The sequence below is a fragment of the Juglans microcarpa x Juglans regia genome, chromosome 4D, assembly GCF_004785595.1.
Source record: "Juglans microcarpa x Juglans regia isolate MS1-56 chromosome 4D, Jm3101_v1.0, whole genome shotgun sequence".
In the NCBI taxonomy this organism is placed as follows: Eukaryota; Viridiplantae; Streptophyta; class Magnoliopsida; order Fagales; family Juglandaceae; genus Juglans; species Juglans microcarpa x Juglans regia.
In genome coordinates, this window is record NC_054600.1 from 1878584 (window position 1) to 1893386 (window position 14803).

The 14803-nt window shown below is 40.4% G+C and overlaps 2 protein-coding genes and 1 pseudogene across 2 annotated transcripts; all 3 read left to right on the plus strand.

Annotated features, from left to right (window-relative positions):
* The first annotated feature begins 3968 nt into the window (after window positions 1–3968).
* On the plus strand, window positions 3969–5668 carry LOC121259494. The gene is made up of 2 exons (XM_041161100.1): window positions 3969–4123; window positions 4268–5668. Exon 2 carries the CDS (start codon window positions 4276–4278, stop codon window positions 5566–5568), a length of 1293 nt encoding a protein of 430 aa, XP_041017034.1. The 5' UTR covers window positions 3969–4123; window positions 4268–4275; the 3' UTR covers window positions 5569–5668.
* A 1673-nt stretch (window positions 5669–7341) lies between these two features.
* On the plus strand, window positions 7342–9048 carry LOC121259569. Its single transcript, XM_041161200.1, has one exon. It carries the CDS (start codon window positions 7342–7344, stop codon window positions 9046–9048), a length of 1707 nt encoding a protein of 568 aa, XP_041017134.1.
* On the plus strand, window positions 9046–14147 carry LOC121259570 (annotated as a pseudogene).
* Window positions 14148–14803: the final 656 nt, after the last annotated feature.

Genomic DNA, 14803 nt, shown 5'->3' on the forward strand with positions numbered 1-14803 from the left:
AGTTTATTGGATGGCATGGTATAGCACAGAACAATCACACAATAACACAACAGTCACAAATCGACAGTTTTACAAACCCAACCTACACGCGTTTCCCATCCTCCATCCAGTCCTCGACCCAAATTCTGACAATAACTACTTCAAATAATTCCAATACTTCCCTTGAGCCCAAGGCCCTTCTCAAACACAACCAGACTGCAATAAAGTTAGTGATAATTTTACATTAGAAATTCTAGAGTCGCACTGGAGAGTTACTTACAATACATAAGGCAAATATTCTGGATGATCGCTTGTGATGGTTTACAGTGCCCTGCGATTGAATGAGCATGCACGTCGCTATGCGAATAGACAGAGTTGGTTAGACTAAAACTGAACATGCTAAAAAATGAAACACAAGGTGAGAGGCATGAAGGCTTACTGTTGTGGTGTCTAGAGGGGTGGAGCACGGTGGGGTTGTGGCGGCAGTGATGCAATTGGGTAGAACAACGACTAAAATGAGATTCTTTTAAAAGTGACAGATCTAAGGAAGGAAAGAGGGTGAGCGAAGGAAAACTCAAGGCGTAGGGTGGTGGTGGCGCATGGCCGAGTAGATCCCGAAGGGGGTTTTTGGCCTTGGGTTGGCATGGATCACAGGGGGAAGGGGTCGAACGACCACTGCGAGGCTGCTAGAAGTGGGGTGGCCCGTGGCGGCCCTAGGGCAAAATCTCCTAAAATCTACGGGGTTGCGGCTCGGATGATGGGGAAGGCGAATGGAGGCGGCTTGAGGGAAGAGGAAAGAGGAAAGACTTGGATGTGATTTTCGAGTGAGGGAGGCAAGGCCTTTATAGGTCGTGGGTTGGGGCTCAACGGATGTAGCCGTGGCTGTAATTGGGGGTGCGGGACGGTGGGAGGACCACGAGCATCTCATGCGTGACGCTCGGTGGGTTGTGGGCAGCGGTGGCAAGCCCTTTTCATGGCCAAAGCTTCACGGGTCACACAGAGAGAGAGCCGCGAATTGGATGGAGCGGAGGTGGTGCAAGTGACGGTGGTGGCGGCCGTGTTTGACGTACGCATGGTGAAGGCACAACGATGGCTTGGGGCGGCTAGGGCTCACGGGTGCCAAAGGAGGAAGAAGAAAAGAAAAAGAAAGAAAGAAGGACGAAGAAGAAGAAGGGTGTTGCAGCACTGGGGAAAAAGAAGGAAAATAATAGGGTTTTACCCTTAAGCTCCAAAACGACATCGTTCCAAGGAGGGGGAAAAACTTACCTAGCAGCCAACCAAAAAGTGTCGTTTTGATGGGAAGGTTGGGCTTCCCTGCTAGCATATGGGCTAGGCCTATTTTCTTCTCTTCACAAGCCTAGGTTCGGCCCACAACAATCCAAGAAAAAAAAATAACCTACGGACAATCACTTGGACTTAGAATTCCCTTAAAGAAAATAATAAAAATAAAATAAAATAAAATACACTAAGTTTTGTGGTCTCACAAAGGGTGGGTGAAATTGCCTGGAGCAGAATTGTTAAGTTAATGGTTTGGCTTTTAGTCCTATTTATTGTGTTATGGTTGTGGAGAAAGTATGCATATATATGTCACAAATATCTTATTATTTTCTATTGTTATTATTACTGTCAAATTATATACCAAAGATATTCACAAAAATTCAAAGTTTATTAAAAATTAAATAGATCGTTTGAATAATAAATGGGATGTTCCTAATATAAAGCGTAACTCAATGATAAATTCGAGCACGACACACTACAACATAATTGAACAAATATTGACTATTCACTGTGGTTCGAAACGCCACAATTGTTTGTGCTCCTAATTCAAATTAAACACTACACTTAAAATAATATTTTAGCGGCCAGCATCCTATAATTTAAATCAAAATCAATAAAATGAGATAAAAAATAAATTACACAAAAAAGGACCAAACTATTGAACATATCGTAGGATAATATATTATTAAAAATTAATATTCATATCAGTAATATTTTTAATATATATCATGGAATATTGTGATAGTTTGGGAGTACAATGTCATCCATCTTCCTAAACTACCTAGTAATTTTATGATATTGATTGATATGTTTAACATTATTTTTGTAATCTCTTGTAGGGGTAGCATTTGTGGTCTTTTGAGAATTTATTGATTAATTGCAAACAATATAATTAATCAGATATTGGCTGTCAAAGCTGTTTTATGCTTTAGTACCGCTCAATTTACAACTTGGGCACGCCAAGTATCATCAACAATGTGTGCATATATAATATATTCTTTCAATATTCCATTCTTTTCTTTTTTGAGGTTAAACTGTGACAAAATTCTTTGATAATATTCATCACTAATCGTACATACTTGGGCACGCCAAGTATCATCAACAATATGCTCATGACCTAGGACAACTATCTATTATGGATAAAAAGATCAAGTATCGCAACCATCCAGCTTGATACTTGTCCAAACTTCGAAGTAATTGATTCCTCCTCCATGTGATCCGGCCTAATTTCTTTCCAAAAGTCATAGGTGGAAAATGTAGATGTGACAATATTCTTCATCAGTTAATTGGGTAGAGACATTTGTTTAAATGCATAATCAGCTTTAAATTAAACAAATGCTCTATCAACATGCTGGGCTAGAAAAAAATTAAAAAACATACATAGTAAATAAAATTGAAAATAGGAAAAGGAGAGAACAGCTAATCTGCGGAGGGAGAGAAAGAAGAGAGGAGAGGAGAACGACAAAGTATAATGCGGGTGGGCCTGGGCCGAACCACCTCCACCCCATTGCTCCAAAGGGTGCAAGCAGGGTAGCCCTCGCCACCCAAGCAGAGCCGGGGTTTTGGAGGACGGGGTGAGTGCCCCGCTGCCCAACCCTATCATTTTGGAGTATGACCTAAATGTGGTTAGACATTCTCTTGAGACGTTACAAATGGTATCAGAGCTTGTTCTGGCCATATGTACTGTGGAACTAGAGCCATGATACCTATGATCAAATGGCCCGACAAGGGCGTTAAAAATTTAAGGGAAGAAAATTGTAATATCTTATTTTAACTGATAAGTGCAGGTGGTGTCTAGGATCTTACATTACTTGGACGGGAGTAGTTATTTCTCTTTATAATAATTTCAATGGAGCGCCAATTATACCATTAACATGGAGTTTCTTTTAGACTTTGGCCAAGAGGTAGCATAGCCCTCCCTTGAGAATTACGTTTTGACTATCAAATATCAATTAAATAGGATACAAGACAAAATCTAAACTGTCAAATATTGATAGACTTTATAAATTATTACTATATAATAACTTTGATGTATTACAAGTCAGGAATATTTTGAAAATTTTAATAATTATTTTTTTAGGTATCTAGCATTTTACCATTGAGAATTTAATTATTTGTAGCGAGAGGCCGGTAATGTCTAGATGTTGGCTACCGACGTTTTATATTTTAAGGCCTCCACTTCACAATTTGTGCACGCAAATTATCATCAACACATCATGATGCATATCACATACCATACTACTCAGTGCATATGTAATCATTATTTTCGTAATAATGAATAGTAATAATAAAATGATTAATAAATAATAATAAAATAATTTGCATTAAGATGGTTTTTTATTGGAATTTGAGAAAGAAGAAAAAATTGAATAAAAATATTATAAATTTAAAATATTATTAGAATATAATTTTTTGTGTTTTGTTTAAAAGTTTGAAAAAATTATAATGATTAAAAATTAAAAATTAAAAAATATTTGTATTTATGTGATATTTAAAAAATAACTTATAAAAGAAATTTTAGATGAGACGATCCCAATCATACAGTTCGACGCTTATTTTCTTCCATGAGAAGAAAGAGCGAAAAAAGCTTTACTCCAAGAATCTTTTAGTACTTTGCGTGGCCAATAAGACAAGAAATGATACATGGCGGACCCCATTATTATATTATATATACATAGTACTAGAGTTGAATTTTTCAGTTTTTTTCCAAATAATTTTTGGTAATTAACTTAATTTTATATGCCAGGAAATTAGCTGACAGCAAGAACTACAGAATACGACTACTAGAGAACAAGCTAGCCATCCATCATTGATCAGAGGTTCAAACCACATTCATCCAATCTGAAAATCTGATCCCATTTTCCAGGTACGAATAATTTGAAAGGAAAAAAAAATAATAATAATGCACGAGAATACCAACATCGTGCATGTATGTATATATAGGTTTGCAGTCATGACTATTTTAAAGAATTTCTCTCTATTTATTATTTGTTGTGTGTAATATATATAGAGAGGCCAATGGATCAGATCCAACATTTCAGCCACCGTCATCATCCCCTGACGTTAGTCCTCCTCAACGAAGTGGATGGTGATCTTGGTCGCTGTAAAATATGCTATGAAACAATAAAACGGGTTTCTGATGATGGTTACGGATGCAAAGAGTGCGGTTTCTACATACATAAGTCATGTGCTGTATTTCCCTATGAGTTGCAGCATCCCTCACATCCCAAACATCTTCTTCTCCTCGAACTACATTCTAGGGAACGATGCGCTAATTGCAGCTCCTATTGGTTCGAGTTTAAATATAAGTGTCCTTATTGTCATGAGTTTTATCTTTGTCCTGAATGTGCATTTCTACCTCTCACCAAAAAAGCTGAAAATCACGACCACCCATTGAACCTTATGCAGAAATTATTGCCATTCACATGTGATCATTGTTTGGAGAAAGGCAATAGCATGCCTTACTTTTGTTCCACCTGTTCGTATATGATCCACTCAAAATGTACATCTTTACCATTGATTGTACAATCATCAACCATACAAGCTGCAATTCACTGCCATCCATTGACCTTTATGCCAGCACTTTCGATCTCCCTCACTTGCGATGCTTGTGGGAATGAAATTAAGGGCAGGTTTTACTTTTGTGCCACTTGTTCATTTGTTGCCCACCTCAATTGTGCCCATTCACCATCAATCGTCAAAGTAATAAGGCACAAGCACCCTCTCAATCTCATCTACTCTCTTCCAGCCGACCAATCCAAACGTAGAGTAGTGTGCCAACTATGTGCTAAGACGGTGGACACGAACTACTGGCTCTACTGTTGCTCAAGCCACGATTTTGTTGCTCACCTTCATTGTGCTACAAAGAAGGAAGAAATAGATGAAACATTTGTGCCGAACTCTAAACAAGATCACAATGATAAATCCATGGACTTATTACCTGCATATATTGTCAAAAAGACCAAATCAGAAGGAGACGGAACTGAAATACAAACAGAAATCAAGCATTTCAGTCACGAGCATGACTTAAAACTCATCGACGGGCTTGGGATCGACAAAAAGTGCAACGGGTGCATACGGTCTATCTTCCCTCCATTTTATGCATGTGCTCAGTGTGAATTTTCTCTTCACAAATCTTGTGCCGAATTATCTAGAGAATTGCGAAACTCACTTCATCGACACCCCTCAAGCTCGGCTCAAGATCAGAACAAGATCGGGGATTTAAGTGTGGTTCTTGTATGCGTGAGTGTAACGGCTTCAATTATCGTTGTGAAGAATGCAATTTTGACCTTGATGTCCAATGCAGTTTAATCCCTGACATCCTTACACATCCTAGTCACGAACACCACCAACTAATTCTTGCTAGCTCATCAGAATACAAACCGTGTAGTGCTTGTGGATCAAAGGGAAGCTATAATTTTAGTTGTGTTGATTGTGAATTCACTTTGGACTTCAAGTGTTTGACACAACCGCATACGATGAATTACAAGAAACATGATCATCCATTTACACTTTGGTATACTTTAGAAGATGACTCTGGTGAATATTACTGTGATATTTGTGAAGAAAAGCGAGATCCAAAGTGTTGGTTCTATTATTGTGCTGATTGTAGTTATCCTGCTCATCCTCGATGCATTCTCGGGAAACACCCAAATCTCGAGATGGAAAGAATTCGTATCTCCATGTCAGAAAGAACTTTCAAATATGCTTTTCACCAGCATCCTGTAAATGTGGTTGAGAAGACATTTGCTCAATGCTCGGAATGTGGTGAATTTATTTTAGGAGAGTTAGCTTGGGAATGTGCCGAGTGTAATTTCATTACTCACATGCGCTGCTAATTCGGAGAAGGAAATTGAGAGAGTGACAATAGTATGGTTGGTATTTACATGTAATAGGAATTAGATGGAGAATTGTTGTAAAGATCAGTACTTCATGTGTATTCATGACTTATTACTTTCTTGTTGAAAAGAAATTAAACTTGATTTGAAATATAAACAGTTACATGTATTGTTGAATAAATATATAAACAGTTACATGCATAGGTGGTTGAATTGAAGTTAATTATATATTTGTGATGATGAGTGAAGAGGTAATTATGACATGCAACAGGATCGATCAGGACATATATATATATATATATATATATATATATATATATATATATATATAGTACTCTTGTAAGTACGTACGTACGTAAGGCAATAATGTTTTATACATTTTTCCAGCCATGTCATGTTTCTTAATTTCGTTGCCAGTGGTTCAAGAATTTATAATGCTTGTTATTAATCTCCCAATTTAATGGGGAGTGAACATACAGATCATGCAGATGAAAAATGACATCAATTTACCCCAAGGAAAGTATATCGCAGCTGCAATGAAATTTTTGTTCACTAATGAAAAAGAAAGATCATGCTGATGACTGAAAATATGTTCTACAATGCTGTTCATAATTTCTATTTATATTTTCAATCTGTTTTTGTTTAAATAGTAATCTGATAATCCATATACTCTCTTCTTTTTTCTATACACCTTCAATTCCTAATCCAAGGTAAGGTATTGTGTATTTATGGATTATTAATGATATTTTAAAAAAAGCATAGGTGATCGATCACATGCCCATGGGAATGATTACATTGCTTCTTGCTTTTTCTCGTTTCTACTCTAGATCAACGCACCAACTCTCCCCACTCCCTGCCCTGAGAGCTGAGACCGATCCCATTCTTCTTGCTCCCCCACCCACGATCACACCAAATCCGTTAGTAACTTCTGCTGGCCACACAACTCCGACGTTCACATCACAATTCTCTGTAAAGTCTCGGCGTCCAAAGTAGTCGAAAGCGAGGTAAAAAGTTAGACCCTCCGATCACGACTTTCTTTTCTTTTCTAATCTAGAGATTTTACGGCTCCTTAGGAATATGGATCTCTCTTTTAAAGCCCTATATTCTACACGCGCGAATTCTCCCACTTTTGTGTTTTTAATTTAGCAACATACAAGTAACGAAAAAAATAAAAAAAAAGTTGCTGCAAAATCTAGGTCTTTTCGCTGCCTTCGTGGTGCGCCAAATTGAAAGGGAGTGGTGGGGGATGGAGCTTGAACATTTGATCCATGAACACCCCTTGATCTTCCATGAAGATGAGAGAAAGGACGGCGCAATGGTTTTTTGTAAAGCCTGCAGGAAACGAATATGGGGTTTCCAATTCCATTACAGTTGTGAGGAGTGCAATTTATACTTTCATAAATCATGTGCCGAACGACCCCGCGAGTTGGAGCATCCACTGCACCCTAAGCATCGTCTTAATCTATTCGCAGTTGAGTGGTCGTTCGGCAAATGTGGTGGCTGCAGTGGAGAGTTATGGGGCTATAATTACCATTGCTCTCTGTGTGACTTCAAGCTTCATCTGAAGTGTTCTGCTCTGCCGCTCAGCATTGAATCTAAAATTCACGACCACCCATTAAATCTCGTGCGGAGAGCAGTCTCGTTCAATTGCGATGCCTGTCGGAAAGAAGGTGTGGGTATGTTTTACTTATGTACCGCCTGCCCATTCTTGGTTCACCTAGATTGTGCGTTCTTACCATTGATGGTCAAACAAATACGACACAAGCACCCTCTCAGCCTCACCTACTCTGTTCAGCTCAATCAGTCTGACCACCATCGAATTTGCCTACTCTGTGTTGAAAAGGTCGACACAGATTACAGGGTATACTGCTGCTCGAATTGTGATTTTGTTGCTCACCTTAATTGCGCTACTGATGAGCGAAACAGGGATGAAACATTTGAATGGGAATTGCAAGATAAGAATCCTTTTGAATCAATCATTATACGCCAAAGTTCAAATCTTGATGAATACACTGATTTATTGCCTTATTTTATCAAGAAGATTAAGTTGGGAGAGGATAAAACAGAAATAGCTGTGGAAATCAAACATTTTAGCCACGAACATGACTTAGAGCTTACTGAGGAGTTGGAGACTAACGAAAAATGTGATGCGTGTGTAAGGCATATCTTCTCTCCATTTTACAGTTGTGCTCAGTGTGGATTCTTTCTTCACAAATCTTGTGCTGAATTACCCCGAAAAAAGCAACACTCGCTTCACCAACACCCTCTCATCCTCCTCCCACAGGCATCTTATAGTGGTGGTTTCTTTCAATGTCTTGCCTGCAATATTCCTTGCAATGGCTTCACCTACAATTGTGACAGATGCGGGTTCAACCTTGATGTCCAATGTGGTTCTCTCTCAGACATCTTCGTCCATGATGGTCACGAGCACCGGCTTATTCTATCTAGTGGATATGCTGACTGTAGTTCCTGTGGTCGTTGGGGAAACATCTTTCGCTGTGCTGATTGTGAATTTGCTGTAGACTTCATTTGTTCCACACTACCCCATAGGGTAAGGTACAAATCACCCTTTGAAGAAGTATTCAAGCTTTGTTATACTGTTGAAGATGTATCAGATGAATATTATTGTGATATTTGTGAAGAAGAACGAAACCCAAAGCATTGGTTCTATTACTGTGCGGATCTCAGTTTTCCTGCTCATCCTAGATGCATTCTTGGGGACTTTCCATATATGAAATTTGGGAAGACCTACTCATTAGATGTCCACCCGCATCCCTTACCTGTGTCCAGAGGACAAAGGGTCACACTCCATGTGACAGATGCAGTGGTGAACGTTCTTATGCTGGCCTATCCTTTGAATGTGTCAAGTGTGATTTCAATCTTGATGAGTGGTGCCTCCGTGAGATGGCAGAATGACATAGCTGGTGGCTTTCACCACCATGTAAAAAAGTAGTCCTAGTTTTTTAAAGAATTACAATAATGGGACTTTAACTGTACCATTGCCTAGTCCATTTAGAGTAGGTCTTAGATGTAGCATACATTACTGATTTATTTTAAATTATTACTATATTATAACTTTGATATATTACAACTTGAAATACATGTGGTGAGTCTGATATACAACAACCCAAAGGAAGAGAACATTGAAATACTAAAAACCTAACGTATTTCAAAGTTAGGCTTCATTGGACATAACATATCCCGAGCTCTCCTCTGTTGATTTTTCAGCCTTGATCCAGCAGGTTTTGCATGCAATTTAGAAGGGCAGCGCCTCCATATATTGGCAGGGCTTTTCTCAATTATTCGAAAGCTTTCTTTTCATTCCCTCTCCTTTTTAATGAGTTTACACCGATGGCGAAAGGTGGTTCAATGTCTCTCTACAGGTGGATGAGATTATGGACCATATTATTATCAAGGTGTTGGCTCTATTCTGTCCACGCTTTTTCACCTGTACCTAAAATGACATGAGATTGCAAAAGACAACAAACCTTCTTAATGACATACCCATTTCAAAACAATTATTGCAACAATCTCTAAAAGGAGGCCACTCTGGTGCCAGTGTTTATATAATGACTGAATTACTACATCAAGACTATGTGCCCATGTCCGAGTGAGCAACAGCAAACATAGAATCAGTGAAAACTTCAAACAAAGAATGGAATACAGGTTTGCCAACCCTGGACATGACAAGCCTACAGTGGGAAGGAAAAGTCTTGACACACAGAATTTAATCTGTCAATCAAAATCTGGTGGGAAGCCTAACCGATGTGTCATTTTTCCAGCCAATGTTAGCATGGTTGCCGAAGCTATAGAAAGAAGAAACGAGGACTGGTAACCTCAACCCCCAGAAATATCTTCATCCTCTCTGTAAATTTACAAGTGATATGATATGATCATACAAGTTGGAGATTCAACCTTTTTCTTGCACAAGGTGCACTCATTTACACTGTTCTTGACAAAAGATGGAAGAATCAATCTCTGTGTGTGACCTATATCAAGCTTACACGAGGCCCTTAGAACTCCATTTCATTTATTGACCCATTTAAATGGTTGTTTCAGCTGCACAAAATTAATCATCAGGCCTGCAAAATTAGGTCTGAAAAGCAAGCCTGTAAAGATGCTGACAGAATCAATCATTAACATGTTAGTACTTATATAAGTAAATCACGTTTCCCTATTATTGCCTATATTCTCTTAAATGGCATGTGAATAATTCATTCACCTCCCCTTTTTGCTTTGGAAACAGGATATGAAGCTGTATCTTAACTCTTTCGAGTTGTTTAACAAGACCAAGACAAGAATTTTTTAACACCAAAACTAAACTGAGTATCTATGATCCCAATTAAATTGGGGTTGGCTGATGGATCCCCATCAACTATTCATACAAGAGAATCATACTAGATATTCAGTTACCCCAATATTTTGACCAATATTCATTATCTTTGATAATCGTTCAAGATATCAATTCAATTTTAGGCTATTTAAAACTCATGTAAATAAACATCTTTTTATAGCAGCTTCCTATGGTCTCAAGAAGTGTATATTTGAATAGACTAGTATTCAAGAGAAACAACAATGGCAAGAGAGAGACAAGCCCAAAATCCAACTAGATAATGTTCCAGGAGGAACCAAAACTTTTGAATTACTAGTGAGATTTTGTTACAGATGGAAGGTTGATTTAACAGCAACCAACATTGCTCCATTATATTGTGCTGCACATTTCTTGAAAATGAGGGAGGACCTTGAACCAGGAAATCTCATGTCCGAAACTCAGGCTTTTCTAACCTTTTTAATCCTTACATCCTGGAAAGACACATTTCAGATTTCAAAAGTTGTGAATCCTTTTCTGCCTGGGCAAAGGAGCCGAGAATTGTGAAAAGATGCTCAGAAGCCATCGTCTGGAGGGCCTGCTCAAACTCAAAAGCATTTAGCTTTGGTTAAAGATGATGCAGAGTGCTTGAATATTCTAGCAAATGCTGAGAACTCAAAACTTGAAGACAGACTTGATAATTGGTGGTTTGAAGATGTTTCATTCCTTCGAATAGATCATTTTATAGAAGTGATTCATGCCATTAAAAGTAAAGGGATGAAGTCGGACCTTGTAGGATCATCTATAGCACAATAGACTGCAAAATGGCTTTCAAGGATCACTTTTGGATTGGACCAATTGACTCCCAAACATATGACTCAACAGTTACAAAGGGTTACAACTGAATGCTTGATTAAGCTACTTACTGTGGAGGGAAACTCAGTTTCTTGCAATTTTCTACTACACCTACTCAAGGTAGCCCTAACAACAAAAATCAATTCTGAATTGTTGAATATGCTAGAAAGAAGAATAGGCTTCTTGTTGGAGCAATGTCGTGTTCCAGATCTCCTGGTCTTTCTAGGGTAGCCCTGGCCGTTACCGTTTAGGTTTATGGTCAGACACTGAAACTTGTTTTGTTAAATATATGAGCTTTATGGTGTAACTTGTTCCTTATAGTCCTACAACTTTATGTAACTTGTTTCTTGTAGTCTTGCAACTTTATGCGGCTTTATGATGTAATTTGTTTCTTGTAGTCCTTAGTAATCAATAAAATTATTTTTCGTTGATCGTACATGGCTATATGGTTTCTGTACTCTTCTCGTTGTATCCCTTTCTTCTTCCTCTCTTTCTTCTTTTTTTAACGGACCGGCCTGGGTAGAGCTTGGCTGTGAGGGTTCGCCTCACAGCATTTCTCACGATCCACCCTACCAGCGCCCGGTCGCAATTGAGTCATTGACGACCTCGCCTATTGGCGGCCTTTCGGCTGGCATTCTTTACGTCGGCCCCATTTGTGGCGCTATGGTTTTTCGCATTTTCCTTGTCAGATTTTTGTTCTTCACGTTGTCGCTTGGAGCCAATGCTACCCTTATGTTTGCCTTCTCGTCATAGGAATTAGTGGTACAAACCTAAGCTTCCCAGCCTATGCTGGATGGTACTTACTGATATTGCCCGTCTTGTACCGCTGTTGTTTGTGATGATGATGTCCTCATTTCTTGCTTCCTTGTTCAGGTAGCCCATGGACTTGACCTGCTCTCCGCTGGGGAAAGGTCGGAATGTCTCACACCAAATCGCCTCTTTTACCTCAGGGAGGTAATTCGAGCGACGTGGCTGGTCCATTCCTTCGCCATAGTGGGGGTCGGGGTAAATATTCGGGTAACCTTGGGGCTGGACCCCCTCTCCACTGCGGGAGGGATAAGGCAACCTTCAGGCCTACATTTCTCTATAATATCCAACAGGGACTTAAGCCGTTCAAGTGACTTGCTACCGAACTCGCTCCTGCCCTTTGACACCGTGGGGAATGGTAATTTTGGGTAAGGCTGGCGCAAATCCCACACTTCGTCGTTACGGGTGTCGGGGTAAGTTATTTGGGTAGCTGCAAAGCTAATCCCGCTCTCCTCTACTGGAGGGATAAGGTAGCCTTTAGGCCTACCTTTTCCTGTGGTACCCCGTAAGGAAGTAAGTCGTTCAGGCAGTCTGTTACTGAACCCACACCCGCCCATTGACACTTACAAAGAAGGTAAAAGCTTTTTCCTTTGGGTAGTTGAGGACTAACCCACACTCAACCGTGGGAAGGATAAGACAACTTTTAGACCTACATTTCCCTCTGTTATCCACGAGGAAGTAGTTTGGACCGCGATATGGCTGATCTGCTCCTTCACCATGATGGGGACGGGATAAGTTATTCGGGCCGCCTCGGGGCCGATCCCACTCTCCAGGACTAGTGGTCGAGCTGCCTGCTCACCTATCATCCTTTGTGGGGAGAAGTTTGTTCTAGACAGTTTGTTTTGGACCTACTTCCGTCCGTTGACATGACAGGAAAAGGTAAATTTGGGCCTGGCTAGCGCTGATCCCATATTTCGTCATAGCGGAGGTCGGGGTAATTCATTCTGTGAGTCATGGGCAGATCCCGCTCTCTACTGCGGGAGGGTTAAGACATCATTTAGGCCTACTTTTCCCTATGGTATCCTACATAGAGGTAGGTCGTTTGGGCAGTCTGTTACTGAACTCGCTCCCGCTTATTGACTCTTATAAGGAAGATAAATTTCTATCATCGGATGGCCAATGGACCGACCCGCACTCCTCCGCGAGAGGGATAAGGCAACCTTCAGGCCCACCTTTCCCTTTTTGCCTTGCGGGGAGGTAAGTTGTTGGAGTTTTCCTATAGCGAAGTTGACTTTGCTGAGAGGTAGATCGATTTGCTCGGGAGAGAGTTCACTTAGCGTGTTATATTATGTTCTTGAAATTAATCATTGACACAAGAAAAAAAAAAAAATTTATTAAGGCCGGTAACAAGTGCATGAGGACATATAAAAGCTATGACAAGAAAGCCGGATTAGCAGTAATATTTCTACAGATGCTCGGCGTTCCACTGGTGTGGCAATTCGTTTTCCTGGGAGTCTTTGAGGCATTAGGAGCCTGGTCGATTTGTGGCAATGACCACATAGGGGCCTTCCCACCAGGGGCCTAGATTTCCTTCATCCCGCATTATTTTTCCCGTTTCCTTAAGTACTAGTTCCCCAACTTTGAATGTTCTCGACCGCACATGCTTTTTAAAGCACCTTTCGGCCCTTCTTTTGTTGGCTGTGGCCTTTATCTCAGCTTCCAGTCAAACTTCTTCCAACAGGTATATCTATTCTTTTAGCCATTTGCTATTGGATTCCTACTAAAGTGCTGAACTCTATACGTGGGGAGTCCAATCTCCACTGGCGGCATTTCCTCTTGACCATACGTGAGGGTGAAGGGAGTTTCCCTGGTCGATGTCTTCACCGTGACTTGGTATGCCCATAGCATTGCGGGGAGCTCTCGGCCCACGCTCCCTTTCTGTTGTTAAGTCGCTTTTTGTGTATTCTCATCAGTGTCTTGTTGGTTGCCTCAACTTGCCCATTGGACTAAGGATGCCCCGGGGACGAGTATCGAAACTTGACCCCCAATTCTCGACACCAATTTCGATAGTGGTCAGAATTGAGCCGTCTTTCATTGTCCGAGATGATAGTGTGCTGGATGCCGAACCTAAAAACCACTGACATTTATAGGAATCACGTGATATTGCTTACAGTGATAGTAGCTAAGGCCTCAACTTCAACCCACTTGGTGAAGTAGTCCACGGCCACTATCATGAACTTGACTCCTCCTTTGTCTGAGGGAAGTGGACTAACCAAATCGACTCCACATTGGGCAAACGGCCAAGGCGATGCGATCGACATCAACTTCTCTGGCGGGCAATGGGGAATTCAGGCATATTCCTGGCACTTCTGACACTTCCGTGCATAATCTTTGGCGTTTCGCAAGGCTTGAGACCAGTAATAACCCTCTCTCATCACTTTTCCGGCTAGCGCTTGTCCTCCTGAATGGTTCCCACAAACTCCCTCTTGTGTTTCTGCTAACACGTATTGCGTCTCCTCAGAAGAGATACATCTTAAGAGAGGCTCCAAGTGACCCTGTTAGTATAGGACCCCCTTGATCATTGTGTAACGTGCCGCTTTATTCCTAACTTTTCTTGCCTCCTACCGATCCTCGGGTACCTTGTCGGTTTCCAAATACCTAATTATATCTCATGCCCAATCTGGGTTCCCAGGTCGTATTTCCATTACCTCGATTCCGACAACGAGTACTTCCACTGTTCTAATTAATCACCGTATTTTCTAGCAGGGGAAATTCTCTTGTCCAAATGCTACGCGTG

Bases quoted from the DNA above. Each gene is read 5' to 3' on its own strand.
- LOC121259494 (XM_041161100.1), top strand. From the start codon at position 4,276: ATGGATCAGATCCAACATTTCAGCCACCGTCATCATCCCCTGACGTTA.
- LOC121259569 (XM_041161200.1), top strand. From the start codon at position 7,342: ATGGAGCTTGAACATTTGATCCATGAACACCCCTTGATCTTCCATGAA.